We start from the raw sequence: 17,216 nt of genomic DNA, 5'->3' as shown, positions 1-17,216 counted from the left end.
AAGAATAACCGACAATCTACAGGACGGCGACTCAGTGTTTTTATTGATACATTACTGATACACTATTTAACAGCACGTAATGATTCAGACAATTTTGATTAAGGATGAACAACATCCATGACATGAAAAACTGGTATCGAGCCGTTCCGAGTGTCAGGGCAGGAGTTATCTGCCTGTCGGCGTATGCAGGGAAAGAGAACACTGACCCATGTTCTGTGGCAAAAAATATGTATGTAGTAGCTGCCACCAAGAGAATTGCTGTGTAAATGTGTGTACATCCTTCATGTGATAAAGATACCAACTTAAATCATTTAACTTGCAAAGCAGCGGGAGAGTTGCTTGAGGCACAAAGTGTTATAAAGCAAATTTGTATTTGCATTGGACCAAATCTGCTTTGGGCAAATTGAAGCTTGTGTTTGAAGCAAATAACAAACTCTCTGTTCTGTCTTTGCATTTATCAACAACATAAGGGGCATTAGTGAGCCTGGCAGCTGTTGTAACAAGGGATCAGTACAACCAGGAGTTAGCATTAATTGATGTGACAGCCCGAGAGTGGGTGTAATCCAGGGGGGTCCTGCAACAGTCCCCAAGGAGACACGCTGGCTGGCTCCAAGCAGCAGTATATTCCTGCTTCGATGATGAAGAGAATAACAGGATTCCCGTTATGAGTTAAACACAGGGGGACACAAAGAGGTCAAAGTATTGGAGCCCTTTACAACGATTTGTCCTTGTTCATTGACAGGTGGCTTTGATTCACGATGAGGTTTGTGGACAGAGGTGTACAGCCTCATCAGGATGTTCGCTGCACATGAATGCGGTGCTGATGAGGTGGTCCAGCCTGAGTGTCTCTTTATAATAAATGACAAACGAGGGACGTAACAGAGTAATCATTCAGCTAATATACAGCAAATCTGTTATTTCCTCTGTTCGTTAGCTCTCAGATCCACTGTTAAAATGTTTCAAACTTTTTCCTCCTCCTGCGGTAATTTATTGGGATGTTTAGATTCATGAAATTATCCAACATATTTAAAAAGAAATTTGTGTGGGTTCTCACTGAGGAGAGGAGTATTTATTGGTTGTATCTAACTGGTTTTACAAATAGTCTCCTTAGCTCAAAGCCATTTAGCCAAAACTCACTGCTGCTGTCTTTACTTCAGTTTAATTCACTCACATTGCAAACAAACACCTGTGTCATAGGTGTATGGTCATACTGTCCTACCACCATTGTGAATAAAGTTAGCTAGAGCAAGAGTTCAAGTACTAATAACAACAAAGTACAGTTTTGCTTGGTATTCTACGATCCCCAGCTTCCTTCCTTTGCATGCAAGTGTTTGAAACATTTGTTTGGACATCCCATCCGGTGCTGGAATATTTTCAAGGAAAGTACAGTCACACTTAAAACTGTTTAGCTCAGCACTTAAACTGCATTTAAGGTGTCTATGAACATGTAGAGAGAGTGCTGCTGGTAACGTTTATAACATGTCTATAACAACATGTCAACATGTCTATAATGTCTGCATCATTTCAATCGACAGCTCAGCCACATGGCAGCGAAATGAGGCACCAAAAATCGCATTGTTATTCAGTATAAAAGAAGTCCTATGTCTGGAGTCATCCATGTATTTTGACAATATTCACACATTAACGTCCCCATGAAATGCTGAGCAGAGTGCTAATTGCTTACATGTTTCTGGAAAAACATGAAGCTAGGGAGAGACATTGATTGACATTTACAGGGGCAAAAAGCTCTGTGTGTTATGACCCTCCCGCCAAGCAGCTAAGAAATCCATGGATGTAACGCCTGGAGGGAAGCAGTCCTGTTAGCTGACTCTTCCCAGGCTCGGAGCTCCCAGTGAACATGGACGGACCAGAACAAAAAACAGCCTCTGAGACCAACGGGGGCCAGTTTGATGACAAGGAACAGGCTACACTACAGAGGCCATGTTTTTTGCTTGGTTTGGCACCCAGCACCTCTGGGCTAGCCGACCATAATCTTAAAAGTTTGCTAGCTCCGTGAACACGATGGGTCACCGGGACCAACACAGCCTCCGAGACGGACAGAGAATTCATCAAGGAGGAAGCAGTGATGTTAATAGGTGTGTGTCCTGCATCTCTGATGCATTAAAATCACCAAAGATGCATCCTGGGGAACACTTTTGTCCCCCTGATAATGCCACAATTTGAACATAAAATCTTTGTTGAAGTCACAGAAATTCCAACATCAGTTATTATAAAATATGACCATTTTACTGTTTCACCTGGCCGCCGCTGAGGGGTAGTTAAATTAGGCGAACCACTAGATGTTTAGTTACACTCCTTTGTCAGCCATAAAGTACATAGATCAGCACAGGTTACAGTGTCATAGTAACTGCAAGGCTGTGTGTTGTGTTTGCTGCCACAGAAAATAAATAAAAAGTGTTTATGTAACGTTAATAGGAAGTCTTCTTGTACTCTTCACAGCAGAGTTGGTCCAGACTGTGAAAAGCTAGCCATCTGTTCATCAGGAAACTCTGTAATTTAATAACAAAGAGTTGAATCTGAGCAACCAGAGGACATCAGGGGGAAAAATAGAAAATATTTTCTTCATAGAATACAATCCAGTTTCATCCAAATTAATAATAATGTTGTTAAGTTGTGCTTTTGAACAGTGAGACCCATTCAACAGAAACACTCCAGTCCGCTCGCTCCCAGTGAACAGATATATTCTTCCATACTCGCAGGAAAAGACAAACTGAACTACCATTATAAATACACTAGAATATCTACCAAACAACAGTTAGGCCAGATACTGGCATGGAGGGGAGGTACAGCACAATATATATAGAGCTGAAACGATTAATCAAATAATAATTAACAGATTAATTGGCTATGAAAATAATACATATGAGATAAAAACACTTCAACATTTATTTTGACTTGATAGGAACTTTACTGGTAGCTAGCATTAATAAGGCATCAACACTGGAGAGGACTAAAATTATGAGTGTTCTCCCAACAAACATTGTTTAACAGCACTGAGACAATAAGTGAGGCCCTACTGCTTCATCACCAATTAAAAAAAACTTAAGAGATCGCACTGAATTTTTAAACAGTTTGCAGAATTAGTCATCTCATTGCAATTCACTTCGAGGCACAGAGTTTACAGTACTTTATCTCACTGACACTGAGCTCTGACATCATTCCCAACCATGTAAAGGACTGTAACATTCAGCATTATCACTATGACTGACTTGCTTGTTAACTTCAGCTAAAAGTGCCCCTCTCAGGGGAATGTGCACAGAACTGGAAGCTGCTCAGTAGACAGTGGATTCTTGGTCCGTTTGGCCCTCAGTGTTGCATAACATCCACAGCTCTGTCATGACAGGGTCTTTCTATAAGTTGTTATCAAAGATGTGCGGGCGCCGTACCTTTTCTTGCCATCTGCGCTTCCCGTGATCCGGGGGGAGCGTTGATGTCCCCCGTGCCCTGGAAGTAGATGTATTTCTTCACAGTGATGAGGTTGGGTGCAAACTTCCACACATCCTCTCGGTCATCGATTATGCAGACCATCGAGTCACCGCAGGGGAAGAGATTCCTGTCAGGAGGATCACGCATAAGACACTAAGCAAGGCCGCTGAGCTTTTTGACAGATGTCCAAACTATTCCAGATAAACACAGCAAGGCTGTTATTTATCTCTGTCTGGCTGTAGTGATGTTGTAGTGACAGGTCATGTGTTTTGCTATGAATCAAAATAAGGGGCACTTCAATTTCTTACATCATCTGTCCATTTTTTTTTATTCTCAAGGAGATGTCACTGACAAGCTTTCATAAGTGACACTGAGAGAATAACAGATCTGTACTGCTTGTGCTTGTCTACAAACACTGACAATATAGACAGATTGTCTGTGGCACAAATGCTTCCAGAACTTAAGAAAAGTAAAGTAAAAAAAGAGTCTAATAACAACTAGAAAGTGGGCAGGTGCAGGGTCACCCCATTGATCTGGTTCTGGTCTTAAGCAGAAGGCAATTCTCACCTAAGATTCCCCGTCTTGGAGAAAGGATCGATGCACTCGTCTCTAGAAAGGATCCGATGAGAGAAGAGCTTCTTTTCGGGATCCAGGAAGCCTGATAAAAAGGAAGATAATAGGGTCAAGCTAAGAAAAAACAATGCACATTTGAATGCTGCATATGAAATTATAATCTTCCTCTCCAAGGTTGCCGTAGATAGGAATCTGTACTGAAAACCTGCACAGTTAATCGAATATTAATCTTGACCATGTGATCAAGGCACTGAGCTCGAAAGCAATAGTGACATTTAAAATGTGTGCTCCACTCTTGGAAAACTCCACTTCAAATCAAATCAAGTGCTTCCTAAACATACAGCCAGCCACCCTGCAGCAGCAGCTTGTGCAATATTTCCTGGATGTTGTGGCTGCCATTCAGAGTAGAAGAGTAATATGCTACAGAGAGCAGACAGGCAAAAATCAAGATTTCGGAGCACACGGCAAAGAGCTAGTCCTTAGAAAGAAATCATCATTTGTTGTGTGAGAACAAGAACAAGCTGTATGCAAAGAGTGCAGGAGGCTTGTGTCTGCGCCACAAAGCAACACAACTGACTTGTAGCACAACATCAAAGTGAAAGCTGCGCTCTGTTGATTTAATTTTGGATAGAAAGTTTGGTAAAATGTAGGTCCCACTTTATTTTACAGTAGATGTAAAAAGCCAAACTTAAGCTCAAATTAGATAAAAACTAGAATAACATGTTTTCTATTAAACAGTTGTAAACCCTTTATTAGACCCTTATAAAGTAATTAGGGACACATTACAACAGAACTGCACTGTCAACTAAAGCAAAATCACTTATCTGCTGATTTTACTTGCTACATTTAAAAACAATACATAAAGCAGATCTACCAAGTAAAGGACAGAATTATTACAGTAGAGGAATATTTTTTTTCTGAGGGTGACTGCACAGACTTATAGTAAATATTGTAGGCAGATGATGTGATTTCCTCAGAGAAGTGGTTGGCTGCTCTGCCAACTGTATGGAAGCAGCCAAAGAAGGTGTGTCTCATGTAGCAGATATGTGATTTCATTTTATTTTACAAAACAGTTCTGTTGTAACGTGTCCCTCATCACCATCTAATAAAGTCTAACTCTTTAGTCTAACACGTAATACATAATATTAGTGTACTGTTAAGTGTATAATGTCTAATTAGGGTATAACCACTGTCTAATAAAGAACATATTATTTCTAGTTTTTGTCTAATTAAATACAAAGTACAGCTTATTAGTGTACTACGAAATAAAGTGCGACTCAATTTTATTAATATTTTGCTCGTAAGAAACGCACCAGTCTTATTCTGGCGCACAGATCTGTAGGTTAGCAGGAATGTAACACAACATAAGAATGAATGCAGTGCTCTGGTTATTTAAATGTGAAAAGGCAATAAAAATATTTTGTCCCTTAAGTAGTCGTGAACAAACAAAAACCAGGATCTTTTTGGCCATAATCATGCAGCCTACAATAAACAACAACACTTCTGCTAAAATATGTGTTTTTCTTTTTACATAGTTTCTACAACACATGAACAAAACTATCCAGTTATTAAGAAAATTTTCTCATAGAATCAAAAGCTGAAAATAGTGTTGGGTGATGGTTGACAGTCTTCCACCAGTGAGCCCTCTACCATCATGACGTTGTTAATTAAAGCCTTATCTATTTGAGGTAGTGTGTCCCCTCAGAGTTACCATAATGTTGTTGCCTAAGCTCTATTTTTGAAATGTGGGAGAAAAAAGAAAAAGAAGCTGTTGCTGTTCATGGCACTAGATGTTGTGTTTAATATTTTATTATTAAATAAAACTACATTACGGACATGTGACGTCAAGAAAAGGTCCCTTTAAGACTCAGCAACACAATGTTTCACTGTGGACATCATCATATGCCGATTCAGTTGCCCAACTCTAGTTGGTAATTTTCTCAGGCTTTCTTACTATGCCTGAAAAGAAATACAGTACAAAACAGTTTGATGAAACCTTGGACAGAGATAGAACAGGCCAGAGTCTCTTTTAACCACAACAGAAGACGTCAATAGCTTGAGCACTGCTCTGAAAAAGGCCGACCTCCCTGCATCAAGGCCAGTAGTAAAATCCAATTCAAAATGCATTAAACATTCATCACATGGGGGCAGAACAGTGCTGGACTGGGTCCTGCTGCTGCTATTAAATACAGTATGATGAAAGATGGCAGCCTGCATACCAAAAAGACAACATATAAGCATACTACCTACACTTCAATATAATTCAGACCTGAATCATAAACTGAAGTATTTTCAGCTAAAAGGGAAAAAAAACACCAGCAACCAGCCAGATGCTGCAAAAAAACTAGGCTGGAAGTGGGAGGATTTTCTTGTTAACCAGAAAATTTGGCAGAAAACCAGACAAAATATGTCATTGTAAAACATCAACATGCATTTTAAAATGTAGCAATCCTGCTGCTTTCAAATGATACATGGAGACATCGGCACATCAGTGAACCAACATAATGTCAGCTGGAGCACAAAACATGAGCACACATCTCCCTCTACTGGACACAAACAGGCAGCACAAGCAGAAGACCAAGAGTTTCTCCACACGCACAGTCCAAATACCTTCCATACTGCTGCATGTCTATATCAATAAAACTATGTGGATTCATGTAATAATTCTCTATAATGTGGAAAACATGCTGTGAAATGTAAAATAATGAGTCCATTACCAGCAATGGTATGTGCGTAAAGGCGGCTCCCGAATGTGAAGACATGTAACTCATAGAGTTTGGCGATTTTCTCCAGGAATTCTTTGCAGTGTGGGCGTAATCGTGTGTGAAGCATAGGCTCTCCACGCCCGAGCTGGAAGTGGAAAATGCCCTGGAGGAAATAACAAGAGCATGGCACTATAAGTTGAAAGCATAGATTTATGTCTCGACAAGATGATTTTGAATAAAAGCTTCAGTCAAACAACAAAAGAAAGACTGTAAACTGTCAAGCACTTTAATAAAAATTACTGCTACATCTTGTCTCTAGTGATAAATGGAGAATGACCCTCAGCTAAAATGTGCAAATTACATCATGCACTAAACAGTCACTTCTATTGAGGCTTTGCCATTACACTGGCAGACAGCCCTCTGATCTAGCTCAGGAAAATAAGTCTGAATCCATCCACCTCCTCTGTGACATAAACCCAGACAGCTCGATTAAGCTTGTCAGGAACCAAAAGGGATTATAGTTAGTCCAAATGGTCAGTCCAAGGCGGGGCGACACAGATAAACTGTTGCACAGGGAGGAGAGATGTGAAACTTGTGTTAAATATGAGGATTCATAGTGTTGCACCCAGTTGCTCCAGTGGAAAACCAGCTGCATCAAGAATGAAAAGAGCTTGAGAGAAAAGTTCAAACTAGGATGCGACCAGTGTGGATTTGTTTTAATGGCTGATGTTGATGCAAATATTTTGAAAGCAGGGTGGCTGATCTGCAATATATAACGTCAATACCAAAACAAAGAAAAGTCCTGTATAACTGAATTATTTCTTAGCCAGTAACATGATGGATTTTTTTTATGAATTCATGCAATAGAAAAATACATTGAGTTATTCTAATGTTTACAGCAGGACGCACAAGTTACGGTACAGGGCTCAAAACTAAGTTTTTCATCACTTTCCCTAAGTTCACAAGGGGAGGCGCTAACATTTCACTACAGCCACTCTGACAAGGCTGCCTGCAGACATTTTTGGTTTATAGGCCTCATGATTGCAGGTATCAACGGAGCCAATTTATCTCAAAATGCCAGATTAGCGCCACATACTGGCAACTTAATACCAACATCAGGACTACATGTTAGATTGGTATGGCATTGTCACCAAACTGGAATTTCTACCTTCGATTTAATATGTTGAAAGATTCTGATTTTCAACACGATGGGTCAAACTTGACAGATCATTTAGGACTAAAAATTTCACATTTTTATTAAAATATAAATATAACAAGGCTGTACCATGACAATGTACAACAAAAACTGGAGTTTAACTAATCAAGTTAATCGTACCGAGTGTTGAGCACAACAGCATCTAAGTTAGGGCTAAGTGATACGAAAAAAAAAAATCACGCTGTGATTATTTTGACAGATACTCCAATTGGGATGTGAGTTATGATTTTAGTGGGAATAAAAATGTTTGCATTTAATTTCCACTTAAAATATATAAAAATGATGATGATGTGAGTTTTGCTGCAGTCTGTACCTAACAAGCATGTTGCCTTTAATCTGGAGAATATGGTTTGTAGTCCAGGGCATCTCTGTAGCACCGCAATGCTTCATTTAAAATGGTATGTTATGACACATTTTACCTTATCAAAAAATTGCAGCTCCTGTGATTTGAATATCGCACTTGGACATACTGGGATTTTGATAATTTTTCAATTATTGTTCAGCCCTAATCTAAAGTTAATTTACTTCTGACCACAGTCAAAGTATTTTCCTATTGCCTGAGATTCCTCAAGCCTGATAGCTATGAAAGGGATTAACTGAGCTCTGAGGATTATGAATGGCTGTTGGGTCAACAACAGAGCAACACATTTACGAACTACAGTTTACTGGCACATGGGCTGACCTCTATCCTTGTCTTTCTTCGTTCATTTGGCTCAAACATATGTAAATGTGTATTTATAGTATTTCCAAACATCACACCTGCTGTTTCCTTTGTCAACCAAAACATCTTGTGTGAAGTGAGGTAACTAGAGGGTGAGAGTGTTTGACATGGACATCCCTGTTGGACTGCTTGGAACTGACTGTTTGACCGTCTCTTTTAACTAAGGTCCAGGGTTTATTCTTTATGAATCAAATCAACAGAGACAGAAGCTTCAGCAAAGAAAACAAACAGACAGTTGTTTCGTGAAACGAAGTGCATCTGGCGGTAGCACATACAGGTCGCGGAGGTCAGAGACACCGAGGTCGTCTCTCCATGACAGTGACGACAGCGCAGAAGAGTGAGAATGATGGAGGAATACCTTATTGGACATACGCTGGCAGTGCTGTTCAGTGGTGTGGATCAGCGTCTGGTCCAGATCCACCATCAGGACCAGCTTTCTGTTCCGATGGAGTCTCTGCTGGTCTTCTCTGCCCAGCTGTTCTGCTTGCTGTCAGAGTGAAGGACGATAATGAGCGGAACATCAGACCAACCAACGCTTTCTGCTTTTGAATGACCGCTGTGCTTTTTACATATACAATCATTTATTAATAAAGTGTTCATTACCAGAATTCCACACACAGTTTTAAGGTTGCATTCTTTGTGTGTGTGTCCTGTGTAGCATGCTGCATGTACTTGCCTAAACATGGTAATAAAGTTGTATCTAACCAGACTGAATTGAACCAGTCGCGGGATGGAAGTTTGTATAGGAGTTCAACAAAAACATACTGACCAATTATCCACATCCACCTTTGATATGGTAAATATATCTCACACTTTTTGATTACACATTTGTGCATAATTTAAACAAGTTGTCCATGGAAACCTTGCCCTAAATAGATTATTATTATGCATTATGAAAATTAAGGGTCTTTGTACACAGCACGTTTTTTAACATCTTATTATACTTTGATTGATCCATATTTAACATACTGTAATATATTATGGGAAAATACTTTTCCAACTTTTATGATCAACACATTACTGCTCAAAAAAGAGTTTATTAGATCAGAAATCTTTTTAAAAGCTGTTGTGCACGTCTCATTTTCAAATAGTAATTCTTGCCTCCTTTCAACATTCTTCAAATCTGTACATATTTATCTTCAAAGCGACATTAAAACATTCATATTTACCTCATAGTTTTAATTATTATTTTGTAAATAATTCAAAATTCCAAAATTACCCAATGAGAGACAGGCTAAGAATCTTCACCTTTCGTTGTATAAAACGTCCTGTTTTTATTGAATATCATGGAGTTTCTTGTGGAATTAATATGTATGTTTAATGAATTCCTCTCTGTCATTGTCCATGTAGAAAAGAAATTACCTGACAACTACCACGGCTTATTTTTATTCTTTGTATTTCTAACTACAATTCTACAGATTTTATACGTGCAGTTCTCTCAAACTAACATTTAAAATATGTTAGTGATTTTGTATTGTTTGTATTTTAACTTTTGCATGTAGTTTTCAAATAAGCCATTACAGGTTTTTACTTTTCTACTACACCCTCACGTACTTTTATATATCATTTGTGTGTTTTTTTGGGATTAATGTGGGTGTGAAACAAATAAAACTAAATTATCATTTGTTTCAGCTGAGAGTTATGTGCTTTTTGTGGATGCTCATGCTTTTAAGATCTTTAATACATGAAATTTACCAAGAAACAGTATTTGCTGCATTTTTCCGCATGAAAATTAATTACATTATCAGAACCGTTCAAAAACAGTCCTTTATAATATCCTGGACAACACTGCAAGGACTGGGGCTGCTGTGCTCTCGAGAGCACTGCACACACTCGCTCACAGGTTTTATAATGGAACGAATGTAAAATAGATCTGCCCTACCGGCTAAGTCTTCCAGGTATCTCCATCATATGACTCACCTCTGAGCTGACCATCAGCTCGGGGACACTGTGCACCATGGAGACTGTTGCTGTGGAGATGGGAGTTTGCTGGTTCCCATTCGTGCTCTGCAGCCTGAGAGTGGGAAAAAAAAAGAGTGGGAGTCATGCATTTTGCGGTTTGTGTTTCTCTTTGGTCCTCGAACACATTGTGACTGAGCAGAAAAGCAGCTTTCACAAACATAGTTATTAAAATTTTGTTCAACATAGCAGCAGTTTACTGGTTTGATTTGAGCAAACATTTGTCATGAGCACAGAAAATACTCCAGTTAGCAAACGATTTGGCTGGATTTTGGCAGTTCTATGCTATTTCAGAATTTTTTTTGTCTAACAACACATAACACAAGCCCTCAAATGACAACCAAAAGTATTTCATGCTGTTTAATAAATCAGTCCAAAGTAGTACTTCTGAGTTTTTCCTCACAATAATAACACACAGGCACTGTGTTTTAAGTTTAAATCGATAAAATCTGCATTAAATTTAGCATGTCTCGGATTCTGACTGACAGCTGAAAATTTTAAATCTCTATCAAACAAACTAACAGCAGAGAGAGCACTTGATTTGTGACCTGAGTTGTACTCCTCTCTTTTTGTATGATCTCTGGTGCCCCCTGATGGTGTTAAATAATACAGAATCCACCACTCAGAGGTTCAGATAGATTTAGTTTTAAGGCGCAGGTATTTAACATCCTTACAGAAATTGCTTATTAATCAATTCTAAATTGTTCTGTTTACTGAATGATGCTGAAACATGTCACGTGACTGTGTGAACTTGTAACTTTCACATTTATTTGGTAGGGATGTGTTGCAACCAGCTTAGTGCCGTGTGAGTAAAGGAATGAATGAGAAAAAAACGAAAACATACATGTTTGTGTAAAAAACAGTGACTGTGATTGAATTTCCTTACTGAGTCAGATCCTGTCCACATTCCGCACATAAACCCTTCATTACTATTGGATGGCTGCATTCTTCTATTCTGATGATGACACCCCTGGAAAAAAAGGAAAGGAGATATTAGTGGAAATACTAAAAACAGAACAAGAACTTGTGGCTACAAGGCCTCAGTATGAATGACTTTTAATACATGTTACATGTTTTAGCATTTGTACCTCACAGATTTGCTGTGAGCCTCAAAACTGTACGTTAACAATTTGCTTCAAATAACTGGCAAATTTCATTGCTGTATTATTACCGAAGGGCCACAACTAAAGAATATTTTGATTGTCAACTAATCTGTTGTTATTGTATTTATTAAGTGTTAAGTTGTTTGATCTATAAAATGTCCAAAAATGGTGAAAAATGCCAATTTGTGTTTCCCAAAACCTGAGATGTGAACAAGTGTCTTGTTTTATCCACAACCCAAAGATATTCAGTTTACTGTTATAGTGGTGCACAGAAACCAGAAAATATTCACATTTGAGAGGCTGGAGTCAGAGAGTCTTTAAAAAATTACCCAAATTCATTAATTTTGTTTTCACACTTCTAATAATTTATGAGGACAACAACACAAAATAAATGTATAAGAAAGATATTAGACAGGTATTTAAAATATTTGCACCGTATCAACATAGAATTCCAATGACATACATAATATGTGTTTGTTTCATTCTTAGTGCATACATAAAATAAAATGCAGATTATTTCAAATAATATACAATAAAAACATCAACTATAAATGACTGAACTATATCTATGAAATCTATGCCTTATAAGAAACATGAAAACAAAACAATAAATGGCCTTGCACTTGAATATGACAGGCTTATAATATTGTTTGTGGAAAGGAAATAGTTTGCGTAAATAGTTAATGATTGCTAAAGACTAATAATAAAATATTTGCAGGCTATAATGACACATTTTGTTAATAAAATAAGAAATTAATAATGTTTTTTAGCTTAAAGACAATTTAAATGAATGAATATGAAGACTTTTCACAGACCCCTTGGACAAGAAGTTGCAAATTTCCCTATGTCCCTATTTGCACTAATGAATAACTGCTTGGCGTAATGCTTTGTAATTCAGAGTCCACAGTTGCTAATACCCTTTTAAGAACCTTTCAAACAGCTAACCTTTCACTAATCTGTCTACTTGTTTTGTTGCTTTGTGGGTGCAAATATTGACACATTGTCCATATTATTTCAGACTAAGAGCACTTTACTGTCACGACATGCGTGAAGTATTTAAGTCAGAAGTGGGAGTTTACAAGGAGTACCTGAAGGCAGCACAAGCCCTTCTTCTATCAGAGGCGTGGCGACAAATCAAGTTTTGATTCAGGGTAGTTAATGGTCTGATATCAGAGGTTTATTTAAAAATTCTGAAAGAAATAAGAGCCCCCTATATTAAATTAGGTAAGCTCCACTGACGCGCTGGGTATTTTTTAGGACTAAACTAAAAGAAAAAAACAAAAGTGGAACTGAGTAACAAATTAAAGTACGTGCTGGTGACAGTTGCTGAAAAATGTATATCCTATTATTCTGAAATAATAAGCGGGCAGGCAGGAATAGACATGACAACAGCACTCTCAAATTCACGGGGACAGCAGCAGACTGGAGCCAGTCCTCTACCTGTCAACCACCACTGCTACTGCTTGTACACATTTCATGCACGCGGGGGACGGCAGCGTCAAGGCAAACAACACGAGGCGACACTGCGCGTCATTTTGCCTTCAAAATAAAAGTGTAAAAATGTTTTGCTTGTAAGTTTCATTGCACGTGTATGCAAATCACAACCCAAGACATCATAATGTTTGCTTAAATTATGCGTACAGCTGGTTTTCTTTTCCACAGTAGTTTAATCGACTAAAAATGGTTCATTAACCGCTTATCTAAAAGAATACACTTTTATTTTGAAAGTTTTGGCCAAAGTCTTCTTGTTTGTTTTGACTGACTTGACACTGATAGAACAAGTGCTGTGAGTGATGGTTTGAGTACGGCTAGCAAACAAGCTAACGTTAACTTAGCACCTATATATAGCAATGCTAGCTTGTTAGCTAGCTATCATTACACTGCGGGTGAAGTCAGTATCTGGTACCAAAAGTACAGTTGACATGTTGCCTGTAGCCTCTCCAGGCAGCAAACACTAGTTAGCTATAGCAAGCAGAGTGACTCACCCGGGAGGAATGACTTGTCCAAGTTGACAGCATAGCTCCTTCACTACTCCAGCACGGTCCGATTTCACCTTCTTCTCAGGCAGCCTGGCAGCCTCTGCCCCCTTCTCTTGAGGTATGGGAGCACACAGCGCGAGCACCGAGTCCACGTTCACAAGAGTCCCGGGTTTGACTTTCCACTCCAAGAGACGCAGAGGGAGAGCCCCGCTCGGCCAGCAGATATCTGCCACCTGCACCGCGGGGCCCTCCGCCGCTGCACCGCCGCTACCACCGCCAGAATCTGCAGGAGGATCCTCCATCTGCCCCGCTCTGTCCAAAAAATCCCTTTAGTTTTCAGCAACGGCCCACTTAAAATGTATCCACTAGACCTCGCAGTGCCCCGTGTATCATTAAAACGTGCAAACCATCAGCATGAAGGAGAATTAAAACAAATGTGCTGCCGATTTAAACCCAGTAGCTTCCACAGTCAGCTTCGTTCGCTCTTCCCGCCCGTAAACAGGAAAGCGCAACACTGCAGCGACACGGGTCGCTACAGCATCCGGTACACTGCCAGCCTCCTACATGAAAAACACACGATTGCACTCAGGTTTCAAAATAAAATGCCTAATAAAAGACTTGCACTATATTGGTTATTGAAACACTTTAGGAACCACTGTTTAATCATATATCCAGTTTTCTCACTGATCAATTTTAGTTCTTGTTGTTATGGATATTACCTGTATCTGCTTGTGTTTGTGTAAGTAAGTAATTGTAAAACATTTATTTTGAAAGCCACTCCATGTTTCCGGTTATGTTCTGTTTAAATCTAGTGTAATTGACATAATCTGTACATTTACAGTAATTCAGTTGCGACAGCCACAACAAACCCTTATCAACCTTCTTTAAAGTGTAAACATAAATTAAAAACAAATGTATCTATAATAACAAAATCCACTCAAGCTGTTGTAACCATTTCCTTGTTTTGTTTTTTATTCTTTCCACAACTTTCCATAACCCACAGAGACCTACCTGATGTAAGATGATGTAACATAGAAATAACAGTCCAGTAATACCTCATGTGGCGTAGTAATGACATGTCAATGACGATGTCATTATTATTATAGAATTATTATTATTATGTTTGTTTTTTCTACTTCTTTTTTTTCTTCTCACTCAGAAAATGTTGATATCGAACCAGTAAAGGATGCATATATTTGGGCACGTACTTTGTTTAGATATGACTGACATTACACGATGATATGAGTTTGCAGCACAGCGAGCAAAGTACGTGTATGGATGAAATATGCCAATAAATAAAATATACCACCATCGTGCACGCAACGAAACGTACTGAAGAGTTATATTTTAGCTCATACTGTGTAGGCTTTTGGCAATGATGGCGTTTATTTGACTTTACAGGAATAACAAGTAGGTGAGGTACAATAAGGGCAAGGGCATGTCTCGAACCACTCTGTATAATCGATGACGTCTCATGTCGGTACCTCCTACCAAAGAGTGCACCATCAAGATACACACTCTGTCCACTGGGCATGTCCAACCACTGATAGTTGACAGACTTTACTTAAAGGCATAGTTTGGATTATTTGAAGTGGGGTTACATGAGATACTTATGGAAGCCCATTTCCACCACTGAAAGAAAAAAATACCCCCACGGTAAGTCATAATTATCAGATAAAAAATTAGAAATTATGAGATAAAAAGTCATAATTATGAGATACAAACTGTGCATATGGCATGCAGTGATATGCAGTGCTAAATAAGGTAACTATTACAGGTGACTTTTATAAGTGTTTGGTGTAATTATATAAGACTTTTAATCAACACTTCTTTGTAGTTTTGATCATATCTTTTGACTGTGAAAGAACCATATATCGTTATTAAAGTGATAGTTCACCCAAAAATGAAATTTTACTCAATATCTACTCACCCCTGTGCTGATGTGAGGATGGGTGAAGATCTCCAGTTCAGGGGTGGATCAAGGAGTTAAGGAGACCCGGGCCTAAGCCCAGAGACTGTGACCTTTTTTTTTTCGCTTCAGCACCCGCCAAGATGTTTTTTGCACTTCTGCTGAAATGTGTTAACTTAAAGTGGACAGAAGGCACTGGAGAACACATATTAATTCACATAAATTCACACCTGTTAGTGATGCAAACTGAGTACATTTACATCAAGTACTGTACTTATTTTGTACTTTGATTCCAAATTATCCAACATTGTGTTTCTACACTACATCCCAGAGGCAAATACTGAACTTTTTAATCCACAAAGCTGAAAAAGGCTTTTTCTGACTTTTTAGAGATACATGGTTCTCACAGGACAGTGATGCTAGACATTAAATGGTCTTATAGACCATGATGCATTGCTGTAGATTACACTAGCCACAGAGGCCAACAGTCGTTAAAATGAGCTCAATATCTAACATCTACAGCAATAAATATTAATGCAATAATATTAATCCAGAAACATCAGACATAATAACACTGACAGAGAACATTTTACTGCAACATGAATAGTTGTACTTTAAGTATATTTATCTGATAATATTTCCATATTTCAATAAGGTTTTGTGAATGCAGGATTTTTACTTGATATTAGTACTTTAGTTCTTTTTACACTCCTGGTCACCTCAGAAGAGTCACATCACGTCCATATATTGTCTGGACAGACTGAGAGACAGACAGACAGACTGCATGCACTACATGTGCTGATGCATGTTGGTGCTCATCAAAGAAATAATTTCTTTGCTGCCGCTTGGGGGAGAGCTTGTGTACCTGCTTCAGGCGGGTAAGAAATGATGTTCCTCTTCTATGTTGAAGTCCTTGGACATTTTCTTCTTTGTTGAAAGTTTGCAAAGTCACTATTTCTGAGCAGATCTCTCTCGGAGTCACAGGTAGAAGGTATGGCGAGATCTTGCATATCTCGTGTTGCGCTGCTTGGGCGAGAGCTTGTGTACCCGCTTCAGGCGTGTGCACGTGGATCCAGTCTGAGAGGCTACAGTTAACATTTATGCTAAAAACATGGTGTAAATAGTGTCTTTTTGGGTCAGATTTTAATGTCACAGCTTATGGTCACTTGGATTACACCACACGAGCAGTATGGAGACATTTTGTGGGTTTTTTTGTGTTATTTTTTTACATTTTAAAACTGGTCACCATTGACTTCAATTGTACTGGATTTGGTTTTCTGCCAAAGCTCCGGGAGTGTTTTGTGAACTGGAGATCTTCACCCATCCTTATATCAACACAGGGCTGAGTAGATATTGAGTTAAATTTCATTTTTGGGTGAACTATTACTTTAAGCGTTTAACGTTTATGTGACTGGCATTTGACGGTATCACTGAAATGAAAATAGTGAGTGCGTCTGTGTTAAGTTGCTCTGTGTTAGACAGCTACATCAGCCTCCACAACAAGCACTGCTCCTCATTTGCTGAGGTGGCACAGCTGGCATGAATAGCATATTACATCTCGGCTTCTTTTAGAGTCTAGAACCAAGTACACTGGTACTTAATAA

The 17,216-nt window shown here is 38.7% G+C and overlaps 1 protein-coding gene across 3 annotated transcripts in view; it reads right to left on the bottom strand.

Annotated features, from left to right (window-relative positions):
* The window catches only part of ctdp1 (CTD (carboxy-terminal domain, RNA polymerase II, polypeptide A) phosphatase, subunit 1), a 95,111-nt gene extending 80,880 nt beyond the window's left edge, over positions 1-14,231 (bottom strand). For 2 of the 3 annotated variants that reach the window (XM_084738484.1, XM_084738485.1), the window contains exons 1-7: positions 13,710-14,230; positions 11,508-11,591; positions 10,583-10,676; positions 9,021-9,149; positions 6,738-6,888; positions 4,015-4,105; positions 3,408-3,574 (exon numbers count right to left, since the gene is read on the bottom strand). In XM_084738484.1, coding sequence (XP_084594610.1) covers positions 3,408-3,574; positions 4,015-4,105; positions 6,738-6,888; positions 9,021-9,149; positions 10,583-10,676; positions 11,508-11,591; positions 13,710-14,005 — 1,012 coding nt within the window. In that variant the 5' untranslated portion in view covers positions 14,006-14,230. Of the gene's footprint in view, positions 1-3,407; positions 3,575-4,014; positions 4,106-6,737; positions 6,889-9,020; positions 9,150-10,582; positions 10,677-11,507; positions 11,592-13,709 lie in introns of all 3 variants that reach the window. The other variant, XM_084738486.1, reaches the window with a different exon arrangement.
* Between the last annotated feature and the right edge of the window lie 2,985 nt (positions 14,232-17,216).

Source organism: Lutjanus erythropterus, chromosome 16 (assembly GCF_056507025.1).
Source record: "Lutjanus erythropterus isolate fLutEry1 chromosome 16, fLutEry1.hap2, whole genome shotgun sequence".
Lineage (NCBI taxonomy): Eukaryota > Metazoa > Chordata > Actinopteri > Lutjaniformes > Lutjanidae > Lutjanus > Lutjanus erythropterus.
The sequence above is the reverse complement of the archived record's forward strand: the minus strand, read 5'-3'. Positions and strand labels throughout refer to the sequence as shown.